Below are 20557 nucleotides of genomic sequence, written 5' to 3'. Positions count from 1 at the left end.
GAACGGCATGAAGCCAGAGAACAGGCTCCGTGTCGCCGACAACCTCTTCGGAACTGGACAACATGTGGGGCCGAGAATACACCTGAATTGTCTCAAGCCCAACTCAACTGCCGACATAGTGCTCAATAAGAACTTGTCGATTTCCACGCTCTTGCAAAAACCCGCAGCGGCTGCTTATAACCCATCATTTCAAATATTGTCTTATACACGCTGAGTAGCTTCCATAACCACTACATCATGGTGTCACTTAACGAAGGAATTACCGTTGATGGAAGATCAGGCAATGAAAAGAAGCATTATAACAACTACTTCCTCAACGAACATGACCTGGAGTACGTTCCTCCTTACTTCCGAGACACACCGGAAACTGTCGACGAGGTGACGTGTCCTACAAAGGGTATCTGGCCACCATGGTTGAATGGAACGTTCATGAGGTATCGCACACTTCTTTTAATCATCAACTGAATATTACTGATGTCCGTGGCAGAATTGGTGCTGGGAGATTTACGATTCAGTTGTCGGAAGACGGTTCAAAGCCAAATGCCGTTTTACAGCACTTCTTCGACGGTCTTGCCATTTTGCACAAATTCCGCATGCAATATGGCCATGTTTACTACAGTAGCAGACATACTGCTGAAGGAGTAGTGCAGAGAGCCAAGGAAAAGGGCTACGTCGAGACGCTCATGTTTGGCCTGAACGCCAACACGCCTCTGCAAGATGCGCAAGATCCTTGCTCAGCATTGCTGGGTGCACAGGTGAGTGTATCGCGATCCTGGATACTCTGAAGCCGAGTACGTGTCCTGACAATTTGCCAGCAATCAATGTTTCTTCCTCAAGGGCATATGGCTCCGGACGAGGTAAATGTCAATGTCGTCCCAAGGAGAGGTATGCATCTCCCACCGGACACCAATCCGAAATCCAGAGGCTCGGTGTCGGAGAATCCAGAAGCGGAAGAAATACTTGTGCACACAGACTTCAATGCTCTCCAGGTCTGTGATGCAAAGACTCTTGCACCAAAGAGACTCCTCACCTACGCTGAAATCGATCCCGAACTTGCGGGCTTCGGTATTTGTGCTCATCCACCAAAAGACCGGGCTCGTGGCCAGACGTTCAATTATATCATCAGTAAAGATGGTGTATTGTCAATCTTCGCCCTGGATATCAGAGCAAAGCCAACCAAGGTATTGTGGAAGACACCGCTACCTTGCGCTCCGTGCTACATTCATTCTCTCGCAATGACAGACAAATATGTCATATTCATCCGAAATGTGAGACATGTCTTCATGGTATACTCAATAATGCCGCTAACGTGCTCATTAATTAGCCTCTACACATGGACGTCAGCGACACTACCAAGCAGCTCATGCACATGATCGAGTACGAGCCACACTCGCCAACTCAGTTTTTCGTCCTTGAGAAGGCGACAGGAAAGCAGTGAGTGAATTCTGTCCATAATTTTTTCCAGATTCAACTAACGCTTGCAATGTAGTATTTCAACCTTTAATGGCAATGGATTCATGTTCTTCCATTCCGTCAACGCATACGACTATGTCGATCCGGCAACTAAGGAAGTGAATATCCACGTTGACCTCTGCAGCTACGAAGGTGGCTCCATCCCGTACAAAGAGTATAACCTCAGCAACATCGTTGACCCAGCGGCGCCTTTTCAAGATGGCACCTTGGTGCGATACGAACTCGCCGGGGTGTCCACGCAAGGGTTAGAAAGGCCTGGCCGCGTCACGACGAAATCTGCTATCCCAGGCGTTGCAGCAGAATTGCCTCGTATCGCAAAGGATGCTTCGATGAAGCCGGGGTATCGCTACGTCTACTTCACAGCCGGGAATGGCGGCGCTTCCCCTGGCACTGAGGTGCCGATTGGCAGACTGGGCAACGGCCTCAAGGTTGTCCAGGCGGCATTCCTTGGCAGTCTTGCGAAATCGGACTGGGAGACGGGAAGTTTCGTCAGATGGCAGCCAGAAAATGGAGAAAGTTGCCCGTGCGAACCAGTATTTGTTGGAAGACCTGGAGCTGTGGATGAAGACGATGGTATTGTACTGACAATTGTCATCAACAAGCAAGGGACGCAAAGTGTATTGGTCGCTCTGGACGGTAAGACGTTTAAGGAAGTAGCGAGGGCTGACATGCCGCAAGTCTACGGACTAGGTCCCCATGGCTCCTTTATCGAGAACTAAAACAACACCTAGCAAGTGCAGGAAACACAAGCTCACTCTGGTAGGCACAGGTAGTAGATAACTTGTGACTCCTTATACATTCACCCATGCAAAAGTAAATAAAATGTCTTTCAAACCCCTCGGTTGCCGCGAACAATATTGGTGGTCCGATTGTTCGGAGAAACTGCCCGAATACGCTGGCCAGATACTTGCATTCACCTGATCGACAAAATCTTCAACTGTGCTAGATTTGCTTCGATAAGACAACCGACAAATGTGCCTCAGACAACTAAACAATGAAAGGTTTGAGCGCAAACTGCAAGTATCTAAATATTGGTGATTGGCTGTTTCGTCAGCGGGTCTGTTATTGTTCACTGATCCATGGATGCTATTAAGTCAATATAGTCGGTCCCGTTAGGGGGGAAACGGCTGTACAAACCCACGACCGCAGTTGTTGTGGGGGTTGAGATTGATCAAAAGAGGGACATTTGGAGAGAAATACCTGTAATTGATTAGCAAACCTTTGGGTTGTCCTTTAAAATAATCAGTGCTTCAATCGTTGTCTTCATTTCGAGTGGGCAGTTCTAAGGCGGCACTTCTGGCGTCCACGGTGGCATTTGTTTTAACGATAGTCAAGACAGCAATATAAAGGTCTTGGTATTGGTACTACTTGAGTTTAAGGACGACTTGATCGCATCGTTGAGATTACTCGGATGACTCGGACACGTGCTACGTTCATATGTCCGGTATATAGAGACGATACATGGCCTCAAAACGTACGCATATTTTACATACGTGTTGATACAGTCAGAAACTAGCTGACTTGACATGTGCATCATTGAAATTGATATGCTGAAGCCGTCATGATACCGGTGGTTTCCTTGTGATGGTATTAAGAGAAAGCTCACGTCTTAGTCCTGCTTGTGCGTAGCTCACTTTGCAACCTTTCATCAATCTTAGTGATGGCTCACGGGGCCTTCGCCTCCCCAAATACCAGATTCTGAATATTTTCCCTTTTCCGTAACTAGAATTTTCTCATACAGATTAGTGAGCCGGGCTAGCAAGTTCGTAGCCCAATAGATATTAATAAAGTTCAGTGCCTACATCGGTACTGCCCATCGGAGACAACAGTAGACCCAAACCACGAGCAAGTTTACCCACAAATTCCGCCACAGTACTCTGCCGCATAACTCTCCATCTGCAATTAGAATGGAAACTCTGCATTGAGATTTAGCGTAGGTTTTATGAGTTTGCGACGGAGATAACTTCTCGGGCTATGTATAAAAGAACTGCAACTGTTGTTTTCTGTCCATCTATAATCTTCCCCAGTAACAACAAAGATATAATCCAAGTCTTCATCTTGTGCTCCAAACAACTCGATATCAGAAGTAGGAATCAAGACCTCTCACCAAACCAAACTTTTCCAATTCACCTTTCGAATATCATTTAGCCTTGTCCTAATATCAGAAGACTAGAGTAAGGTATATTTACGACGCCATGGCTGACAACAACTTCACCCTGGTTGATCATGAGAAGACAGATAATGCCCTTATAAGTTCGGTGTGTGCCAACTCAAGAACTGCAGATGACTTACAAGAGCTATGGGAAGGTGCTTGGGCTCTCTGGATGTTTTCAACTGGTTGCGATCGGTCATACCGACCAGAGTCATCAGAGGCTCTTGAGAGGATCACAGAGGGAATGGATCCTGATGTCTCGAGGTACTTCCGTGACAAATTTTTTCACCGGATTGGCACCACGAAGGTCAGGAGAAGCAACACTATATGCCGCTTGAACCAATGATTGTTGGAGTAGTTTCCAAACACGCTTCTGAGGCCAATATTACTAAAAGCACCAAACACCCTAGAGAGGGTAACTCTTCCAGTGAAGAGTTGGAACATTCTCCGAAAAGACAGCGGACAGAAAGCCTTACACGGAAGATTTCAAAGCTTGCAATCACTGCTCAGGGTGCGCTCTCACCCGTCGATGCAGAATCGCCAAAGTCGAAACGGAAACCTCTTCCCACACTTCCAGAAGAGACCCGGAAGAAAAGGTCCAAGCCACGTCTTAAGCCCCGAGCTATAACACCAGATTCTGGTGCATCGGGTAGTGGACATGCAACACCAAAGACCCCTAGCAAGCCCCAGCCACAGAGCGCCGCGCGCAGTCTGACAGTTGACTCATCTTTCGAAAGCGGACCCAAGGTCTCAGGCAGCGGGTTGCGCCCCGTACCAGCATCACCAAGTTTAGCTACGGCTCAGACATCAGCTACCGTAAGGGTTTCGCAACCGGAGCCGGCGGACGAGCAGTTACCCATCCTTCGAGGTGGCCCCAGTCCATCTGGTTCAAGCGCATCTGATTAGGACGATCAAGCGTGGTCTCCTCGGCAATGGGTGCTGAACTGGGCAGGCGAGAAGATCCGGAAGTTGGAGAAGGTGAAACGAGAACTTGAGCAGGACAATAGTCCGGACTCAGGGAAGAAAAAGGCCAGGCTGACAATCATCAGGAAAAGTTTGGCAGAGGACGACTGCGCAAGAAAGATCGCCGAACACGGCGATCAAATGGAAGTCTCTTGCAGTAACTGCGCTTCTCAGGGTAATCCATGCTTCATCTGGCTTAACCGTCCAAATCAAAGTTTCTGGCCAGGAAGGAGCAACTCACACTCAGGAAAGCAGAATAGTTGCGAGTACACAAGGCGAAAAGCAGGCAGACAGGGAGGATGAGAAAACAGACGAGGCGCTGTTGCTTGCAGATAGCCACGTAAGTGAGCTTCAGCCAACAACAATCACACCACAACAAGAATAGTACCATAATTGCTTGGTAGTATAGCTTTACCTAGTAACATAAAACAACAATATATAATTCAATAAATCCCACATAACAAACTGCACGGTATCTAGACAGTTATGCATATTCATGTGAGTTTTTTTTCTTTCTTTTTACAACCAACCCACTGTTGATGGTGGTAATGCGAGCAGCCTGCCAAACCCCCCCCCCCCCCCCCCCCCCCTCCCCAGGCTTGTATAGGATTATATAGGCGTTACTGTGTACTACAGTACATTCATAGTTGAAAGACCCATGATATCCCATGTCACCTAGCACAACACTTTCGACCATTCAAACCCTTCCCTGTGAACAGTGCAAAAAGACACAAATTGAATCAACGAAAATAATAAATAAATGAAAAATCTCCGCAGTTTCACGAAGAAAACTAAGTTTTGTTATTGAGGCCAGGTATCACTGTCTTCCGTCTATTGACTACAACAAACCGGTGGTGACTTAGCGCTTCTCTACAGGGACAAGTAGTGCTGTGCAATTCTCCCGGAGCACATATGGTGCGAAAATTTGAAATGATGAATCATTAATGTTGAAGGATAGTGTGTTGTACGTTCCAAGTCCCCAGTCATATCTGGTATTAGTTTAATGACAAGATGACGCTCTGGAGGCCAAGAGCCCAAAGCTTGAACAAAGGTCTGCCTTGGGGAGCGAGTGCAAGGGCTCGGATGGCGCGACAGCGGGGCTGAATAATGGGCCGCTTTTTCGACGACAGCGACATTTCACACGGCACACATGTAGTCGAGCACTTAATACTCAGTTAGCACCACGCCAGATCCCGCAATGCGCCGAGGATGAGTGACCACAAATGCCAAATTGTAAAAACTCTATCTGCTCATATACGAACAGTCATGCCAATTAGTCGTTACAAGAGTCCATGGCTCAAGCGATGGCGGAACCGATGCTTCGGAAAACGGTGGAGGTTCACACGCTCCATGGTAATATCACTCCTCGGCATCTCACAAATGCCCATACAGGAACCCGAATATCCTGCACTGCCTGCCAGGCCTGCCACTTAATCCACATGTACCGATTGGTTACTGCTAATCACTATCTTCATAAAGTCCACATTTCTGCCAAACGAAGGATTCACTTATGCAATGAACGCCGACAGTTGCGGAATCGTTGTTCCTAACGACCCTATGTATTATCACCCTCAACAGGTAAACCCATGGCAGACCCGGTGCTATGGTTATGCTGTCTGACGATCGTTATAGTCTAAGCAGATCGCCAGACAGCTCTCCAATTCCCGGTTGCATGGGATAGCCATCTACATCTCCACCATCAAGTATAGCCAAAGATGACCTCACGGAACTTTTGCTTGGTAGCGACGGCTCTCGTACGGCAGCCTGCACAATCTTATTACGGCTAGGTGCTGATGGGTCGCTAGTTGGACAACATGACGGTGATTTTGCACAATGCATATTCATTCATGATAATTTGCTTAGTCTAGTCCAAAACGAGGACATGAAAACATGTCAGACTACGGAGTGCATTAACACAAGAGCTACGGGGAGTATTGCAGCAGTAAATTTTAAGCAGTGATACCAATAAATCACAATCCGGGGCTGTCTCCCAGGATTCTATGATAGGCTGGCTCCTTCGGGCCAATCGTTCCATTAGGTGTCATGCCGTCTTGGTCTTTCGCGACGCGTCCCGCGTTCGCGTCGGTTCTGTAGGGCTGAACCGTGACGGTGCAGATCTGCTGACAAGAAATTGCAGCCGGCTTGTGCCGTTTGATGTGCTATACGATGACGGTGCGACGCGAAGGAGGGCCAAAGACAAGCAGCTATGGCAAGACAGGGACTCGGTTGCTTCATGGCTACGCCATCAGGCGCTGTCTATACGCTGCAGCGTTGGCTGTTCAGCAGCACGGAGGCTGTGCTATGCAATTCTCATTGGGTGCAGAGCAGGCGCCAGCCTCATGTCCTCCCATAAGAAGGCGCTTCTTCGACGAACTGCTGATTTCTGCAACCCTCCACTCCAATATCTTTTACTTTGTGTGAAATGTCGTTCTTCTCAAGCTTCGAAAGTAAAATCAAGCGCAAGCTCAAGCAACGCAAGAAGGAAGGGCGATCAAGAGCGACCCGGCCAGACGCATCGTCTAGCGGCCCGAGAGAACCCCAAAGCTTAGCCCCCGCTCAGTCGCGGACCGTCCCGAGTAACGCCGTCGTCTCCAGCCTACGTCCATCTGCCGAGAGTACGCCGACCGAACCGAACGCACGGTTGTCTCAGACCTCATCCCCAGAACGTGAACCGCAGACAGAGAATACCGCTAGCCCCGACATCTGGGCCAGCGCGTACGGCAAGTTCGCCGTCAGAGAACCCGAGCTGGCCCGCGATTACAAGACGCATTTGGCCACCTTTACGGACTGCGATACAATCAGTCAGAGCAATACTTTACATCCAGATGGGGCCAGGTCGATTGTGGAGCAATTGCAGAAGCAACGCGAGCAGAAACAATGGCACGTCAACTTCTATGGCAAAGATGTTAGATTTAGAGCCCAGGCCGAGAAGCTGGTCAAAATCCTTGGCTGGTGCAATGGCGTTGTGAAGGATGCCCTGAGTACCCAGCCATACGCGGCACTGGCGTGGTCCGGCGTCTCCATTCTCCTCCCGGTGTGTGACCATACATGACGACGCGGCCCTGGACCACGTGTACACAATGCTGATGAGCCTGCAGCTTCTCGCGACCGGAACAGCCATGCACGAGGCCATGCTCTTAGGCTTCGATGCCACCCACCGTGTCCAGTTGTACTGGAAAACCTTCCAGGACATCTTTCCCCAGGATCTCGATGTAGGCGGCGACCGTGCTGTACATTATGGCTTGGTCGAACTCTATTCCCACATCTTCGAGTATCAGGCCCGCGTTATCTGCCATTTATCTCTCGCTCAGCTATCCCGTGCGTGGCAGAAGGTCGCCGGGGATGACGACTGGGAAAAGAGAATGGCACACGTGGATATGCTGAGTGAATACTGCAAAGAGTGCACAGACATCGCTAGAAGGGAGGAGACCCAGCGAACGTCCGACCAGCAGTTGCACCAGCTATACCAATCTCGCGCGGCACTCGAGCAGATCTACAACGTCCTAGAAGAGGAGAGGAACCAACGACGGAACGACCTCGAGGACCAGCGGGAACGCGAACTGCTCGCCGACCTAGCTGCCGATCATGAATCATACAAGAACTCCAATCCCAAGAAAGTCCCAGACACGTGCGCTTGGTTCCTCGAGAACGCGAGCTTTCGGTCGTGGCGTGACAACGTAGAATCGGGCCTCCTCTGGGTATCAGCTGGTCCAGGGTGCGGAAAGTCCGTCCTCTCACGCTCTCTAATCGATGAATGGCAGCTTTCCACAAGTGCTGCAACTTCAAACATCTGCTACTTCTTCTTCAAGGACGGCGACGAGACTCGTGAGCACAGCTTCAATGCGCTATCGGCCATCCTCCACCAGCTCTTCATTAAGGACTTGACCGGCAAATTCACGAGTCACGCTCTAGGTCGCCATAAGAACTACAGCAAAGGGCTGGCGACGAACTTCTCCGAATTATGGAGCATCTTGCTAGACTGCGCTTGCACAACAGACGCTGGTGAGATAGTCTGCGTCCTCGATGCGCTCGACGAGTGTCAAGAAGATAGCAGAAACGACATCATCGGCAAGCTACAGGATTTATTTTCTCGTACAGGAGTAGCGTCCCGTCGCACATGCAGATTGAAGTTCTTTGTCACGAGCCGGCCGTACGATACAATCGAGCGCTCCGTCAGGGATCTCCTGAACTCTTCGTGCCTACGAATCGACGGAGAAGACCATTCAGCGGCCATCAGTGAAGATATTAACCGTGTTATTGATTTCACCATACCAAAACTGATACGTGATTTTTCAAATTACGATCTCCGCCGCATCTCTGAGCGTCTCAAAGCCATGGAGAACCGCACTTACCTCTGGCTACGTCTGACCTTCTACATAATTGAACAAGGCAGTGATTATAGCAGGCCCTCCGATGTGGACACTCTGTTGGATGATCTTCCGAGTGAGCACGCTAAGGCCTACGAGAAGATTCTCAATCGAGTAAAGCAGTCTAGATTCACCTCGATTCTTCTCCAGCTAATGCTTGCTGCAACGCAACCCTTGAGCATTGATGAGGCAAACTACGCCCTCGCATTGGCTGCCGAGAATAGTAAGCCGACGTCGAGTTCCGCAATCAATCTGTGGCCTAAAGAGTCATTTAAAAACATCGCGAAATCTTATTGTGGGCTCCTCGTTGACATTCACGACTCGAAGCTGTTTTTCATTCACCAAACTGTCAGAGCATTCTTGTTAGAGGTTCCAAAAGAAGCCGGCGACTGGAAATGGGGAGGACGTTTCAAGCTGCCCAAATGTCACAATGCAATGTCACTTGCATGCACCCGTTATCTTTCGCTCCCAGAACTGGAAGCACCTCTTCAGGGTAACACAGCGGAGCAGCAAAGTCGTCCATTCTTCCCATACGCTGCCCAGCATTGGCCGTTCCACTACAGAGAGAAAGATGGAAATGAATCGCTTGGGGATGCCCGTAGTCTGGTTCGATTGACTGTAAACGGGGCACAAACTTGGACAAAAGTCCATTCCTCATATTTTCGAGCGTGGGACTGGTCACAGTGGACGGATTTAGCTCTGGCGGCTTATTTTGGCTTGGGGTCAGTGGTTCGTACTGTTATTGATGAGGGTAATGTCGATCTCGATGCATATTGCGGGTACTTCGGCACAGCATTACAGGCAGCATGTGCTGCAGGCTTTCCGGTCGTGGTTGAGACACTTCTTCGGAAGGGAGCGAGCGTTGAGACGACAGGTGGCCACTATAGAACGTCAATAGCAGCTGCGGTGCAGAATGGTCATAGAGAAGTGGTTCAAGTCCTTCTCGAGAAGCGAGGAGACGAGGTCGAGATCACGCAAGACGTCGTGGTCGCTATAGCAGAGAATGAGCAGAGTGGAAAAGAGATTATGGCCTTACTTCTCGAAAAGCGAGGAGACGAGGTCAAGATTACGCAAGACGTCGTGGTCGCTATAGCAAAGAATTGGCAAAGTGGAAAAGAGATTATGGCCCTACTTCTCGAAAAGCGAGGAGACGAGGTTAAGATCACGCAAGACGTCGTGGTCGCTATGGCAAAGAATTGGCAAAGTGGAAAAGAGATTATGGCCCTACTTCTCGAAAAGCGAGGAGACGAGGTTAAGATTACGCAAGACGTCGTGGTCGCTATAGCAAAGAATGAGTGGAATGGAAAAGAGATTATGGCCCTACTTCTCGAAAAGCGAGGAGACGAGGTTAAGATCACGCAAGAAGTCGTAGTCGCTATAGCAGAGAATAAGCAGAATGGAAAAGAGATTATGGCCCTACTTCTCGAAAAGCGAGGAGACGAGGTTAAGATCACGCAAGACGTCGTAGTCGCTATAGCAGAGAATGAGCAGAGTGGAAAAGAGATTATGGCCTTACTTCTCGAAAAGCGAGGAGACGAGGTTAAGATTACACAAGAAGTCGTGGTCGCTATAGCAGAGAATAAGCGGAATGGCAAAGAGATTATGGCCTTACTTCTCGAAAAGCGAGGAGACGAGGTTAAGATCACGCAAGACGTCGTGGTCGCTATGGCAAAGAATTGGCAAAGTGGAAAAGAGATTATGGCCCTACTTCTCGAAAAGCGAGGAGACGAGGTTAAGATTACGCAAGACGTCGTGGTCGCTATAGCAAAGAATGAGTGGAATGGAAAAGAGATTATGGCCCTACTTCTCGAAAAGCGAGGAGACGAGGTTAAGATCACGCAAGAAGTCGTAGTCGCTATAGCAGAGAATAAGCAGAATGGAAAAGAGATTATGGCCCTACTTCTCGAAAAGCGAGGAGACGAGGTTAAGATCACGCAAGACGTCGTAGTCGCTATAGCAGAGAATGAGCAGAGTGGAAAAGAGATTATGGCCTTACTTCTCGAAAAGCGAGGAGACGAGGTTAAGATTACACAAGAAGTCGTGGTCGCTATAGCAGAGAATAAGCGGAATGGCAAAGAGATTATGGCCTTACTTCTCGAAAAGCGAGGAGACGAGGTTAAGATCACGCAAGACGTCGTGGTCGCTATAGCAGAGAATAAGCAGAGTGGAAAAGAGATTATGGCCCTACTTCTCGAAAAGCGAGGAGACGAGGTTAAGATTACGCAAGACGTCGTGGTCGCTATAGCAGAGAATGAGCAGAGTGGAAAAGAGATTATGGCCCTACTTCTCGAAAAGCGAGGAGACGAGGTTAAGATCACGCAAGACGTCGTGGTCGCTATAGCAGAGAATGAGCAGAGTGGAAAACAGATTATGGCCCTACTTCTCGAAAAGCGAGGAGACGAGGTCAAGATTACGCAAGACGTCGTGGTCGCTATAGCAGAGAATTGGAAGAGTGGAAAAGAGATTATGGCCCTACTTCTCGAAAAGCGAGGAGACGAGGTCAAGATTACGCAAGACGTCGTGGTCGCTATAGCAAAGAATTGGCAAAGTGGAAAAGAGATTATGGCCTTACTTCTCGAAAAGCGAGGAGACGAGGTTAAGATTACGCAAGACGTCGTGGTCGCTATAGCAAAGAATAAGCGGAATGGCAAAGAGATTATGGCCTTACTTCTCGAAAAGCGAGGAGACGAGGTTAAGATCACGCAAGACGTCGTGGTCGCTATAGCAGAGAATGAGCAGAGTGGAAAACAGATTATGGCCCTACTTCTCGAAAAGCGAGGAGACGAGGTCAAGATTACGCAAGACGTCGTGGTCGCTATAGCAGAGAATTGGAAGAGTGGAAAAGAGATTATGGCCCTACTTCTCGAAAAGCGAGGAGACGAGGTCAAGATTACGCAAGACGTCGTGGTCGCTATAGCAAAGAATTGGCAAAGTGGAAAAGAGATTATGGCCTTACTTCTCGAAAAGCGAGGAGACGAGGTTAAGATTACGCAAGACGTCGTGGTCGCTATAGCAAAGAATAAGCGGAATGGCAAAGAGATTATGGCCCTACTTCTCGAAAAGCGAGGAGACGAGGTTAAGATCACGCAAGACGTCGTGGTCGCTATGGCAAAGAATTGGCAAAGTGGAAAAGAGATTATGGCCCTACTTCTCGAAAAGCGAGGAGACGAGGTCAAGATCACGCAAGACGTCGTGGTCGCTATAGCAGAGAATGAGTGGAATGGAAAAGAGATTATGGCCTTACTTCTCGAAAAGCGAGGAGACGAGGTCAAGATTACGCAAGACGTCGTGGTCGCTATAGTAGAGAATGAGTGGAATGGAAAAGAGATTATGGCCCTACTTCTCGAAAAGCGAGGAGACGAGGTTAAGATTACGCAAGAGGTAATGGTCGCTATAGCAAAGAATGAGCAGAGTGGAAAAGAGATTATGGCCTTACTTCTCGAAAATCGAGGAGACATGGTTAAGATTACGCAAGAAGTCGTAATCGCCGTAGCAGAGAATAAGCGGAATGGAAAAGAGATTATGGCCCTACTTCTCGAAAAGCGAGGAGACGAGGTTAAGATTACGCAAGACGTCGTAACCGCTATATCAAAGAATAGGTGGAGTGGAAAACAGATTATGGCCTTGCTTCTCGAAGAGCGAGGAGACGAGGTCGAGATTACATAAGATGTCGTGATCGCCGTAGCAAAGAACGAAGAGATTAGAGAACAGACTATAGTCCTACTTCCCGAGTTGTCCTAGATATAGCATAGGCGTATACGCACCTTTGACGACCACCTGGCGCGTCCATTCATTGAGTAGAGCTAGGCGAGCTAGAGGCTCATCCTAACGATAACGCGGCTTGTAAAGCCGACTTTTAGTAGTAACGGGAGAGATAGGCGGCCGACAGGATCAGCTAGCAGTACGTTCTCGTAATGCCTAAGGAGGGATTTTCACCTGTGAGCTGCATAGAATTTATAACTCGCATTACATATCCTAGGTACGGGTGCATAACGCAGAGTGGAAGCTGCTCACCATGGAGACAGGGTGCGCGATCAGGATGAAAACTAAGGTCGTCTCAAGGCCCGATATGCCTATCACACCTACTTATACATCCACTCGCCCTGGAGGACGGGTTCTATCTGAAGAGACTGTGGATGGAGCTCACAGACATGGATGATGTATACCCATTACCTGGATCGGAGATTAAAATGTCAAAAATCATACACGTTTCTTGTGATGAAAATGGACAACCTCCGGAGCCATATGCAATAGACCGTTATGTTATTGGCTATGTCCAAGAGAGCAGCCTATAGGCAATACTATTTCCTAGATCCATGTTACTAAGCGACTCGTTCTCCATTTCATCTGGTGCTACGTCCTAGATGCTCTAGCCGGCGGGGTTGGAGAGCGATGGCCAATGCTTGTCGTTAATATGAATTACAGTAAAGTCAATATCGTGTCTCCTTTCTGGACCACCATCGCTCGGACCTCGAGAAGCGTAAAATGAGTTTTAAGGTAATGTGCCGTAGGGCTCAGCAGTCATAGCGTATTAAAAGGAATAGTAACTGTAAAGCAGCTTCCTGTGTTTAGGGTTGTACATTAGTTCTACCGTACTTTAGCATGTGGTCGTATAGCACATTGGTATAGTACCAGACGCACTGTTATCCTGTAGTTAGTATTGTCAGCAGCGTAAGTACATGTTTACCGGTCCATTTTTGGATGAGAGAGGTATCCCTCGACTGTGGTACCTCGTAAGCCAACAGTAGTTCTTAAGGGTCAGCGCTAAAACTGGACCATCCGTGCTCAAAAACAAGAGAAGAGAGACAAAGAGAGGAAGCCGATTTTGATTTTCTCTGTATACAATGTTTACTTGGAATGCAGTGCAGATTAGGTTGTGTCTGATTGGAGCGCGTGGGCGGATGACAGAACGCAGTCAAGATCCGCACGAAAGGGTTCTTGTGGATCAGCCAGTATAAACACGCAGGGGTAGCAATTTACATAGCTTCAATTGCCGTTAAGCGACAAATGATATTTGTGCGGGAGGTAGAGATCGAGACTGGCACCCTGGTAGATATCTTGGATTGGCCCGCTGGTCCGAGGGTGCAAAGGATCAAAGGATGTGAGAGGCCATATCTCGCTCATAAAACGTTTTGCGCAAGGGGCTGGATCAAGAAAGAACAAGTCGGGCAGCCTCAAAGAGTTGAGTAACTAAACCGGAGAATACGACACCCTTCTTCCGTTCTAGTAGCGTTTGGGTATGGACAAGATCCAGACCTTAATGGGTAAGTGCTGCCGGTAATCTCTTAGACCTTGCCAAAGCTAGGTCCTAAGGCTGGAAGGCGCGAGTGGCGCGTTGTACCTGTAAAGAAGACGATCTCACTAATTTCGTAATGATAGCGATTTGACCAAGATGGAAGAACTGTTTCGGATCATGATATTTCAGACACAAGACGCTCGCGCGATAGGTGCCAAGCCAAGTCCCGACCGCGTCGCAAATGCCTCGACACGAGACCCGCAAAAGACGCCGACGACGCCGAGCAAGTTCCGAATCTTTTTTCTTTTCTTGCGCCCCTGATAACGCACGAGGTTGACGAGGCTGGAAAGTTGCCGGGTTAGCCATCAGTTGCAACGGGGTTTGAATTCTACGAAGAACATGATTTGGACTATCAAAGCTTGTGCGGATCCGCAGAGATAACACGAAGAATGCTTGGCTGTCGGAGAGCCATCAGTCCTAGCTCAATATATGAATTGTAGTTTGCTTCATCCAACAACCAATTGTTTTGTAGCAGGGAACATCTCTAGGTCAACGAATTGGTCAATTGGTTGGAAAGGGCTAATCAGAGGGCAGTAATTAATCACTTGACACTAGTCTACTGTAGAGACGAGGGATGGAGATGTAGATAAGATAGTTGGATACATCCATACAGTAGGTTGAATGTGTACAGGACTGGAGAAAAAGCATCGAAAATCCTGTAATAGTTCGCATAGCGGGAACGGCAGAGACACTAGAAAGAAAAAGAGAGAAAAGTTGGCGAATTTGACCCTCGAAGTAAGTACTTGGTACCAATGACCACTTTAGGGTGCGCACCCACCCCACGATGGAACTTTCCCATTTCTTGGACCTAGCCCAGCCCAGCCCAGCCCGCCAGTTGCTTTTCACTCGCCAATCAGCGTCGCTTGCTAATCAGCACTACGTGTGTGCGTTAACAGGTTCGGAGTATCCAGTACCTTGAGAAAGCTCTGGGTCAGTTCGAGTTCCAGCTCCCAGCTCCCAGCTCCATTTGGGTTCCACCAGCTGGTGCATGACATTACTCACCTCAGATAATTGCGCTCACCTGAAATTTTAGTGATGCCCTTTTCTCACTCATACTAAACCAAACCACCAACTTCTGTCTCAAGTTGCTTCTTTGGGCCATTGCACTTGCATATCGCCTTCGAAGCGATGGCTTCATCCTCGAGGATTCTGGCCCGGCTTGCCGGTGCTCAGTTCACCCCCAAAGCTCATGCGAAGCTGCCCGTGTCTGCAGCTTTCGCGAAAGTCGCCAATATCTCGACGACGTCACCCGCCCGGAGAGCACCCCTAGCTTCACCACCCACCCCCAGAGCACAACACAAGCACAACGAGAGCCAGATCCTGTCCCGTACTCACTTCAGGAGGACATATGCCGACTCTGCTCCTGCCGCTCCCGTCAAGAAGCGCAAGATCCGTGTATTCAGATGGATCTGGCGCTTCACCTATCTCTCCGTTCTCGGCAGCATTGGATATGTCGCCTATGATGGCTACAATGCGCGACACCCTGACGACCAATTCGCCCCTGACCCTAGCAAGAAGACCTTGGTTGTTCTCGGTAAGTCAATTGACCACCCATTGGCCCAGTCGGCTGCCCGCGACACTGGCTGACATGTGCTTCCGAAAGGTACCGGCTGGGGTTCCGTCGCCCTGCTGAAGAAACTTGATACCGAAAACTACAATGTCGTTGTCATCTCGCCCCGTAACTACTTCCTGTTCACCCCTCTACTCCCGTCATGCACCACCGGTCAAATCGAGCACCGCTCCATCATGGAGCCCGTGCGGCAGATTCTGCGTCACAAGAAGGCCGCCGTCAAGTACTACGAAGCTGAAGCTACTCACATCGATCACGCGCGCAAGATTGTCAAGATCACCGATAACAGTGAGGTCAAGGGAACTATCCACGAGACCGAGGTTCCTTACGACTTGCTGGTTATTGGTGTTGGTGCTGAAAATGCTACCTTTGGTATCCCCGGTGTGCGCGAGCACAGTTGTTTCCTCAAGGAGATCCGCGACGCCCAGACTATCCGTACCAAGATCATGGACTGTGTTGAAACTGCTGCCTTCAAGAACCAGGACCCAGAGGAGATCGACCGTCTTCTGCACATGGTTGTCGTCGGTGGTGGCCCTACCGGTGTCGAATTTGCTGGTGAATTGCGTGACTTCTTCGATCAGGATATCAAGCACTTGATCCCCGACATTGCCGATCGTTTCAAGGTTACCCTGGTTGAGGCCCTGCCCAACGTTTTGCCAATGTTCAGCAAGCAGCTCATTGATTACACTGAAAGCACGTTCAAGGAGGAGAAAATCGACATCAAGACCAAGACCATGGTCAAGAATGTTACTGACAAGTACATCGAGGCTGCTTTTACTGGCCCTGACGGCAAGAAGGACACTCTCAAGATCCCCTACGGTCTCCTTGTTTGGGCCACCGGCAACGCTTTGCGACCTATCGTGAAGGACCTCATGTCACAAATCCCCGCCCAGAAGGACTCCAGACGTGGTTTGGCTGTGAACGAGTATCTCGTCGTCCAAGGCTCCCGTGACATCTGGGCCGTCGGAGATTGTGCCGTTGCCGGATATGCCCCTACTGCTCAGGTCGCTGCTCAGGAGGGTGCCTTCCTTGCTCGTCTGTTCAATAACATGGCAAAGACTGAGGCCCTTGAGAGCGAGATCCGCGATCTGAGCTCTGGATTGAACATCAAGCCCGGCAACGCCGCCGAGGCCGCCCAGCAAATCGAAGCTGCGGAGCGCAAGCTCCGTCGCGTTAAAGATCTCCAACCTTTCCACTACTCTCACCAAGGTAGCTTGGCTTATATTGGTAGCGAGAGAGCTGTCGCTGATGTAGCTTGGTTCAACGGCAATGTCGCAGCTGGTGGAAAGTTAACCTATTACTTTTGGCGAAGTGCCTACCTCAGCATGTGCTTCAGCAGTAAGTCCTCGCGCCGCTCCATCTGGGTGAAGCCTACTAACAATTGACAGCTCGTAACCGAGTGCTTGTGTGCTTGGACTGGATCAAGGCTAAGGTCTATGGCCGGGATGTATCCCGTGAGTAAAGCATAAAAAGCAGTGTTAAAGACAGTACAACGGCCATTCTAAGAAAAGGCACCATATGATGCTGCCTCGCTTCCATGGTACTCTTACTGTCAGGAGTTAGGGGTAAAATCTTATAGACAATGGGTCACGTATAGACAGGTCACTGGAGCGTGTGGCGCTTGAGAGTTGTCGTCCACTCTTGGGTAAGCAATGAGGACACTATCTCTGTACAGTATCTGCTTAATAAATTATCTTATGTTCAATGCGGCGCTCGTGTAAGGGTCACAATCTTGATTGTTGTTGCGCTGAAGAGGGGAGGCCGCTTTTAACCATATTCTTAACGACGAGCTGGCTAAGTACCATAACACGTCGCTGGCCACGTGACCATGACCCCTCGATCATCTCAATATATTGTTGTATTGCTCTAGCAACCCTTTTTTTTATGTTTTTGTACAGTTTCACATGAAATATACATGCCAAACGGTAGGTTGGCTTCACCGCTGCCGGCAATGAAGTGTCTTCACCCAGTAGCAGCATGGAATGTCGTTATATCAGCGTTGTTCAGTGCTGTCTGCCATTGGCCCAATCCTAAGCTGCCACGGCATATGCTAGGTTTGAATTTCCGCACTCTTTGTTGAAAACTCAACGCGAAAGCGCATAATAATCTCCAGCGCACTCGCTTGTACTAGCGCAGTTGCCTCGAGATGCATGTCGAACTCCTTGGTAATTTGCCTACACTATGTAGGAGGGTTATGAACTTTATGTGGTACAAGTAACCACAAGGAGCATTTAGTGTGAGGTAAAAGAAGGAGAGGAGGAGGGAAGAAGATGCAGGAAGAAACCCGATTATTAAGATGATACTGTGGGCAGAATCTTGACATTTTTACGCTAATAACACCACAAGTCGTGCACTTATAACCATGGCGGGCGAAGCGACAACTCATATTCCTACAAGGTGTGTGTGCAGTGGCAAATATTGAATTGGTTCGCGCACTGAATTACTCTGCGGAAGCCGCCTATCACGCCATGCTCCCCCCCTCACGGGCGTGCAAAGAGGATGGTTTGCAAGATGGTGACAGCAAGGCAACAAAACCAGGATTCTTAAGAGCCTTGCGTCAACCGCGAGCCAGACTGATTGTGATTACAAAAGATTTGTCCGAGTCGTTCAGCCAGACAGTAAATATGAGAAATAACATGTACGCTGGCATGTGATACCACACGTGACATCTCTCGCCTGCCCTTTGCTTCTGCCTCAGTCAGTCCGCACAACTTGTGTAAGTGCCATGGTTGCTCCAATATATTATGAGCTTGACCCAAAACCTTCAATGTCTCCCAAGCCATTTTTATTGGTCAGCTGTAAGGTGCACACAAATCCCAACACTACCCAGCTTCACTGAGGTTTTGTGTTACTTTATTGAGGTTCAAAGCAGTGTCCACCGACGGTTTGATCATTCCCCCCATGAGGAGTGAAGTTGCATCGATCTGCCACTCACTCCCTATGGTGCTATCGCGAAGTCTGGTTTTAAATCTTTCTCTTTCAAATTTCTAGTTCAACTGTGGCACATGCCATCTAGCTTCTAACATGTCTTCGCCAGTAACTTCATTGACCAGGTACAGCCAGGCATTACGTTTGTCCTTCCGTTCAATTCCTTGGCAATACGATTTCGTAATTGAGATTATCACAAGTGCTGTACTTCAGCTACTCACGGAATATACCATGCCTCGATCTCAGCGAACTTTCAATCTACCTACACTCACGCTGGCATCGCAGGATGCGGCGAGCCATCATTCCACGTCTCAGACTGTGCCTATGCCACCGAGCTCTTTGGGCCAAATGATTGAAGAGCGTACTCCCGAGCCAGAAAATGGAGACTCGTATCCAGCTCCAGGCATGGATCATGGACGTTCTAAGAAACGCAAAACAGCCACCGAATTAGGCCTCGAGGTTACCAGGGAGCGCAAACTCGCTTGTCCATATTACAAGAAAGATCCCACAAAGCACAGTACAATCAACGCCTGCTGCGGTCCTGGGTGGGATTCCATATCTCGATTGAAGTACGTTAACATTAGCCTCCCGATATATTACCATTCAACTTATGCATACTCCAGGGAATACTTGTATCGGAGGCATGCTTTCTCATCAAAACTTAGATGTCAAAGATGCTTCGATGTGTTTGATGACATGAAGACTCTTCAGAACCATGCTCGTGCAGCCCAGCCATGAATGGTCCGGCAAACTGACACAACTGAAGGCTTTGATGAGGACATCGAGGAGTTACTGAGGTCTAGAAAGTGACAAGAAAATCATATTACCAGAGAAGCTAAAAGGGCGGACATATTCCGGCTTCTGTTCCCGTATGACGATATTATACCCCTGCCGTGTAAGTTCGTTGTACTATATCCTATACATTCTTAGTAACTTATCCTACGGCAGATTACGAGCACGAGCAGAATCAGTTTCCGGATGCAAACCAAGAGCCTAACCTACAGGGCTACAGGGACTACATCTGCGGAGAATTATCGCCACTGCTCCGAGATGAGTTGAAATCAGAAATCGCCGATGAGCTTGATATCTTTGAGGAACGAGTACGAGAGCGTGCGGTCGAGGTTTTCTACAAGCTTGCACCCAAAGTACTGGATCGCTACTGCAGCAGCAGATCGAAGCAGCACGAACATTCCAACATTTCAGATGGCAAAGTCCTGTCTAGTAGTGATGATCGTATGTGTTCAAATAGCTTGAACCGTGTGCCGCTGCCTGCTGATGAGCATTGCTTTGACAACGACGCCACCGATTTCCAGTCCCCTTTTGATGGCTTCCATGTCCCTATGACATTCCATATCGGGGACCCTTACCACAGGTCAGTATTCGTCTGGGATCCTAGCTGCGAAGGAAGAGACCATGCAAGCAATGCGCAATACGACCACACAGTAATTTGACACAAATGAACAAGCATCTGTGAGCAAGGGAAAAAGGCTCAAGTTCATAAAAAGGCAAAACAACTCTGTCGATAAAGGAGCCGAGTATGTAGATCACCGTTTTACAACTGCCTGGCGATGGAAAGCCAGCGTTGCGTGGGTATAACAATTCAACCATCTGCGCTGCAGAAACTTACGTCATGACCGCTCTTAGACATAAGCAGCGCGAAAGTACAAGATCAATATCAATCAAGGTTAGAAGAGAATTAGATAGAGACATTGAACTGCGCAGGATTTGGCGTTGGTACTTGGAGAAGGTCGCAGGCGGACATAGCGGGCAGACTGACATAATCGGATACCTGATAACGGGGGGCGTTG

At 48.8% G+C, this 20557-nt stretch overlaps 5 protein-coding genes across 5 annotated transcripts; all 5 read left to right on the top strand.

The window, feature by feature from the left end:
- The first annotated feature begins 70 nt into the window (after positions 1 to 70).
- Positions 71 to 2383, top strand: BKA67DRAFT_550471 (carotenoid oxygenase). Its single transcript, XM_046101659.1, has 5 exons — positions 71 to 434; positions 488 to 755; positions 816 to 1268; positions 1325 to 1434; positions 1490 to 2383. The coding sequence occupies exons 1-5, from the start codon at positions 238 to 240 to the stop codon at positions 2190 to 2192; spliced, it is 1731 nt and encodes a 576-aa protein (XP_045965334.1). The 5' UTR covers positions 71 to 237; the 3' UTR covers positions 2193 to 2383.
- A 1285-nt stretch (positions 2384 to 3668) lies between these two features.
- Positions 3669 to 5015, top strand: BKA67DRAFT_531269 (uncharacterized protein; the record flags this gene model as incomplete). Its single annotated transcript, XM_046099360.1, has 4 exons — positions 3669 to 3889; positions 4021 to 4511; positions 4675 to 4928; positions 4998 to 5015. The coding sequence occupies 4 exons, from the start codon at positions 3669 to 3671 to the stop codon at positions 5013 to 5015; spliced, it is 984 nt and encodes a 327-aa protein (XP_045965333.1).
- A 1902-nt stretch (positions 5016 to 6917) lies between these two features.
- Positions 6918 to 12823, top strand: BKA67DRAFT_78399 (uncharacterized protein). Its single transcript, XM_046109432.1, has 6 exons — positions 6918 to 7622; positions 7687 to 10014; positions 10207 to 10398; positions 10783 to 11166; positions 11743 to 11978; positions 12268 to 12823. Exons 1-6 carry the CDS (start codon positions 7011 to 7013, stop codon positions 12338 to 12340), a joined length of 3825 nt encoding a protein of 1274 aa, XP_045965332.1. The 5' UTR covers positions 6918 to 7010; the 3' UTR covers positions 12341 to 12823.
- A 2556-nt stretch (positions 12824 to 15379) lies between these two features.
- Positions 15380 to 17283, top strand: BKA67DRAFT_510057 (uncharacterized protein; the record flags this gene model as incomplete). The annotated part of the gene is made up of 3 exons (XM_046097295.1): positions 15380 to 15785; positions 15855 to 17159; positions 17210 to 17283. 3 exons carry the CDS (start codon positions 15380 to 15382, stop codon positions 17281 to 17283), a joined length of 1785 nt encoding a protein of 594 aa, XP_045965331.1.
- A 1442-nt stretch (positions 17284 to 18725) lies between these two features.
- On the top strand, positions 18726 to 19960 carry BKA67DRAFT_78247 (uncharacterized protein). The gene is made up of 3 exons (XM_046109431.1): positions 18726 to 19318; positions 19373 to 19644; positions 19698 to 19960. Exons 1-2 carry the CDS (start codon positions 18846 to 18848, stop codon positions 19485 to 19487), a joined length of 588 nt encoding a protein of 195 aa, XP_045965330.1. The 5' UTR covers positions 18726 to 18845; the 3' UTR covers positions 19488 to 19644; positions 19698 to 19960.
- Positions 19961 to 20557: the final 597 nt, after the last annotated feature.

Source organism: Truncatella angustata (genome assembly GCF_020726525.1).
Source record: "Truncatella angustata strain MPI-SDFR-AT-0073 chromosome Unknown BKA67scaffold_1, whole genome shotgun sequence".
Lineage (NCBI taxonomy): Eukaryota > Fungi > Ascomycota > Sordariomycetes > Amphisphaeriales > Sporocadaceae > Truncatella > Truncatella angustata.
The sequence above is the reverse complement of the archived record's forward strand: the minus strand, read 5'-3'. Positions and strand labels throughout refer to the sequence as shown.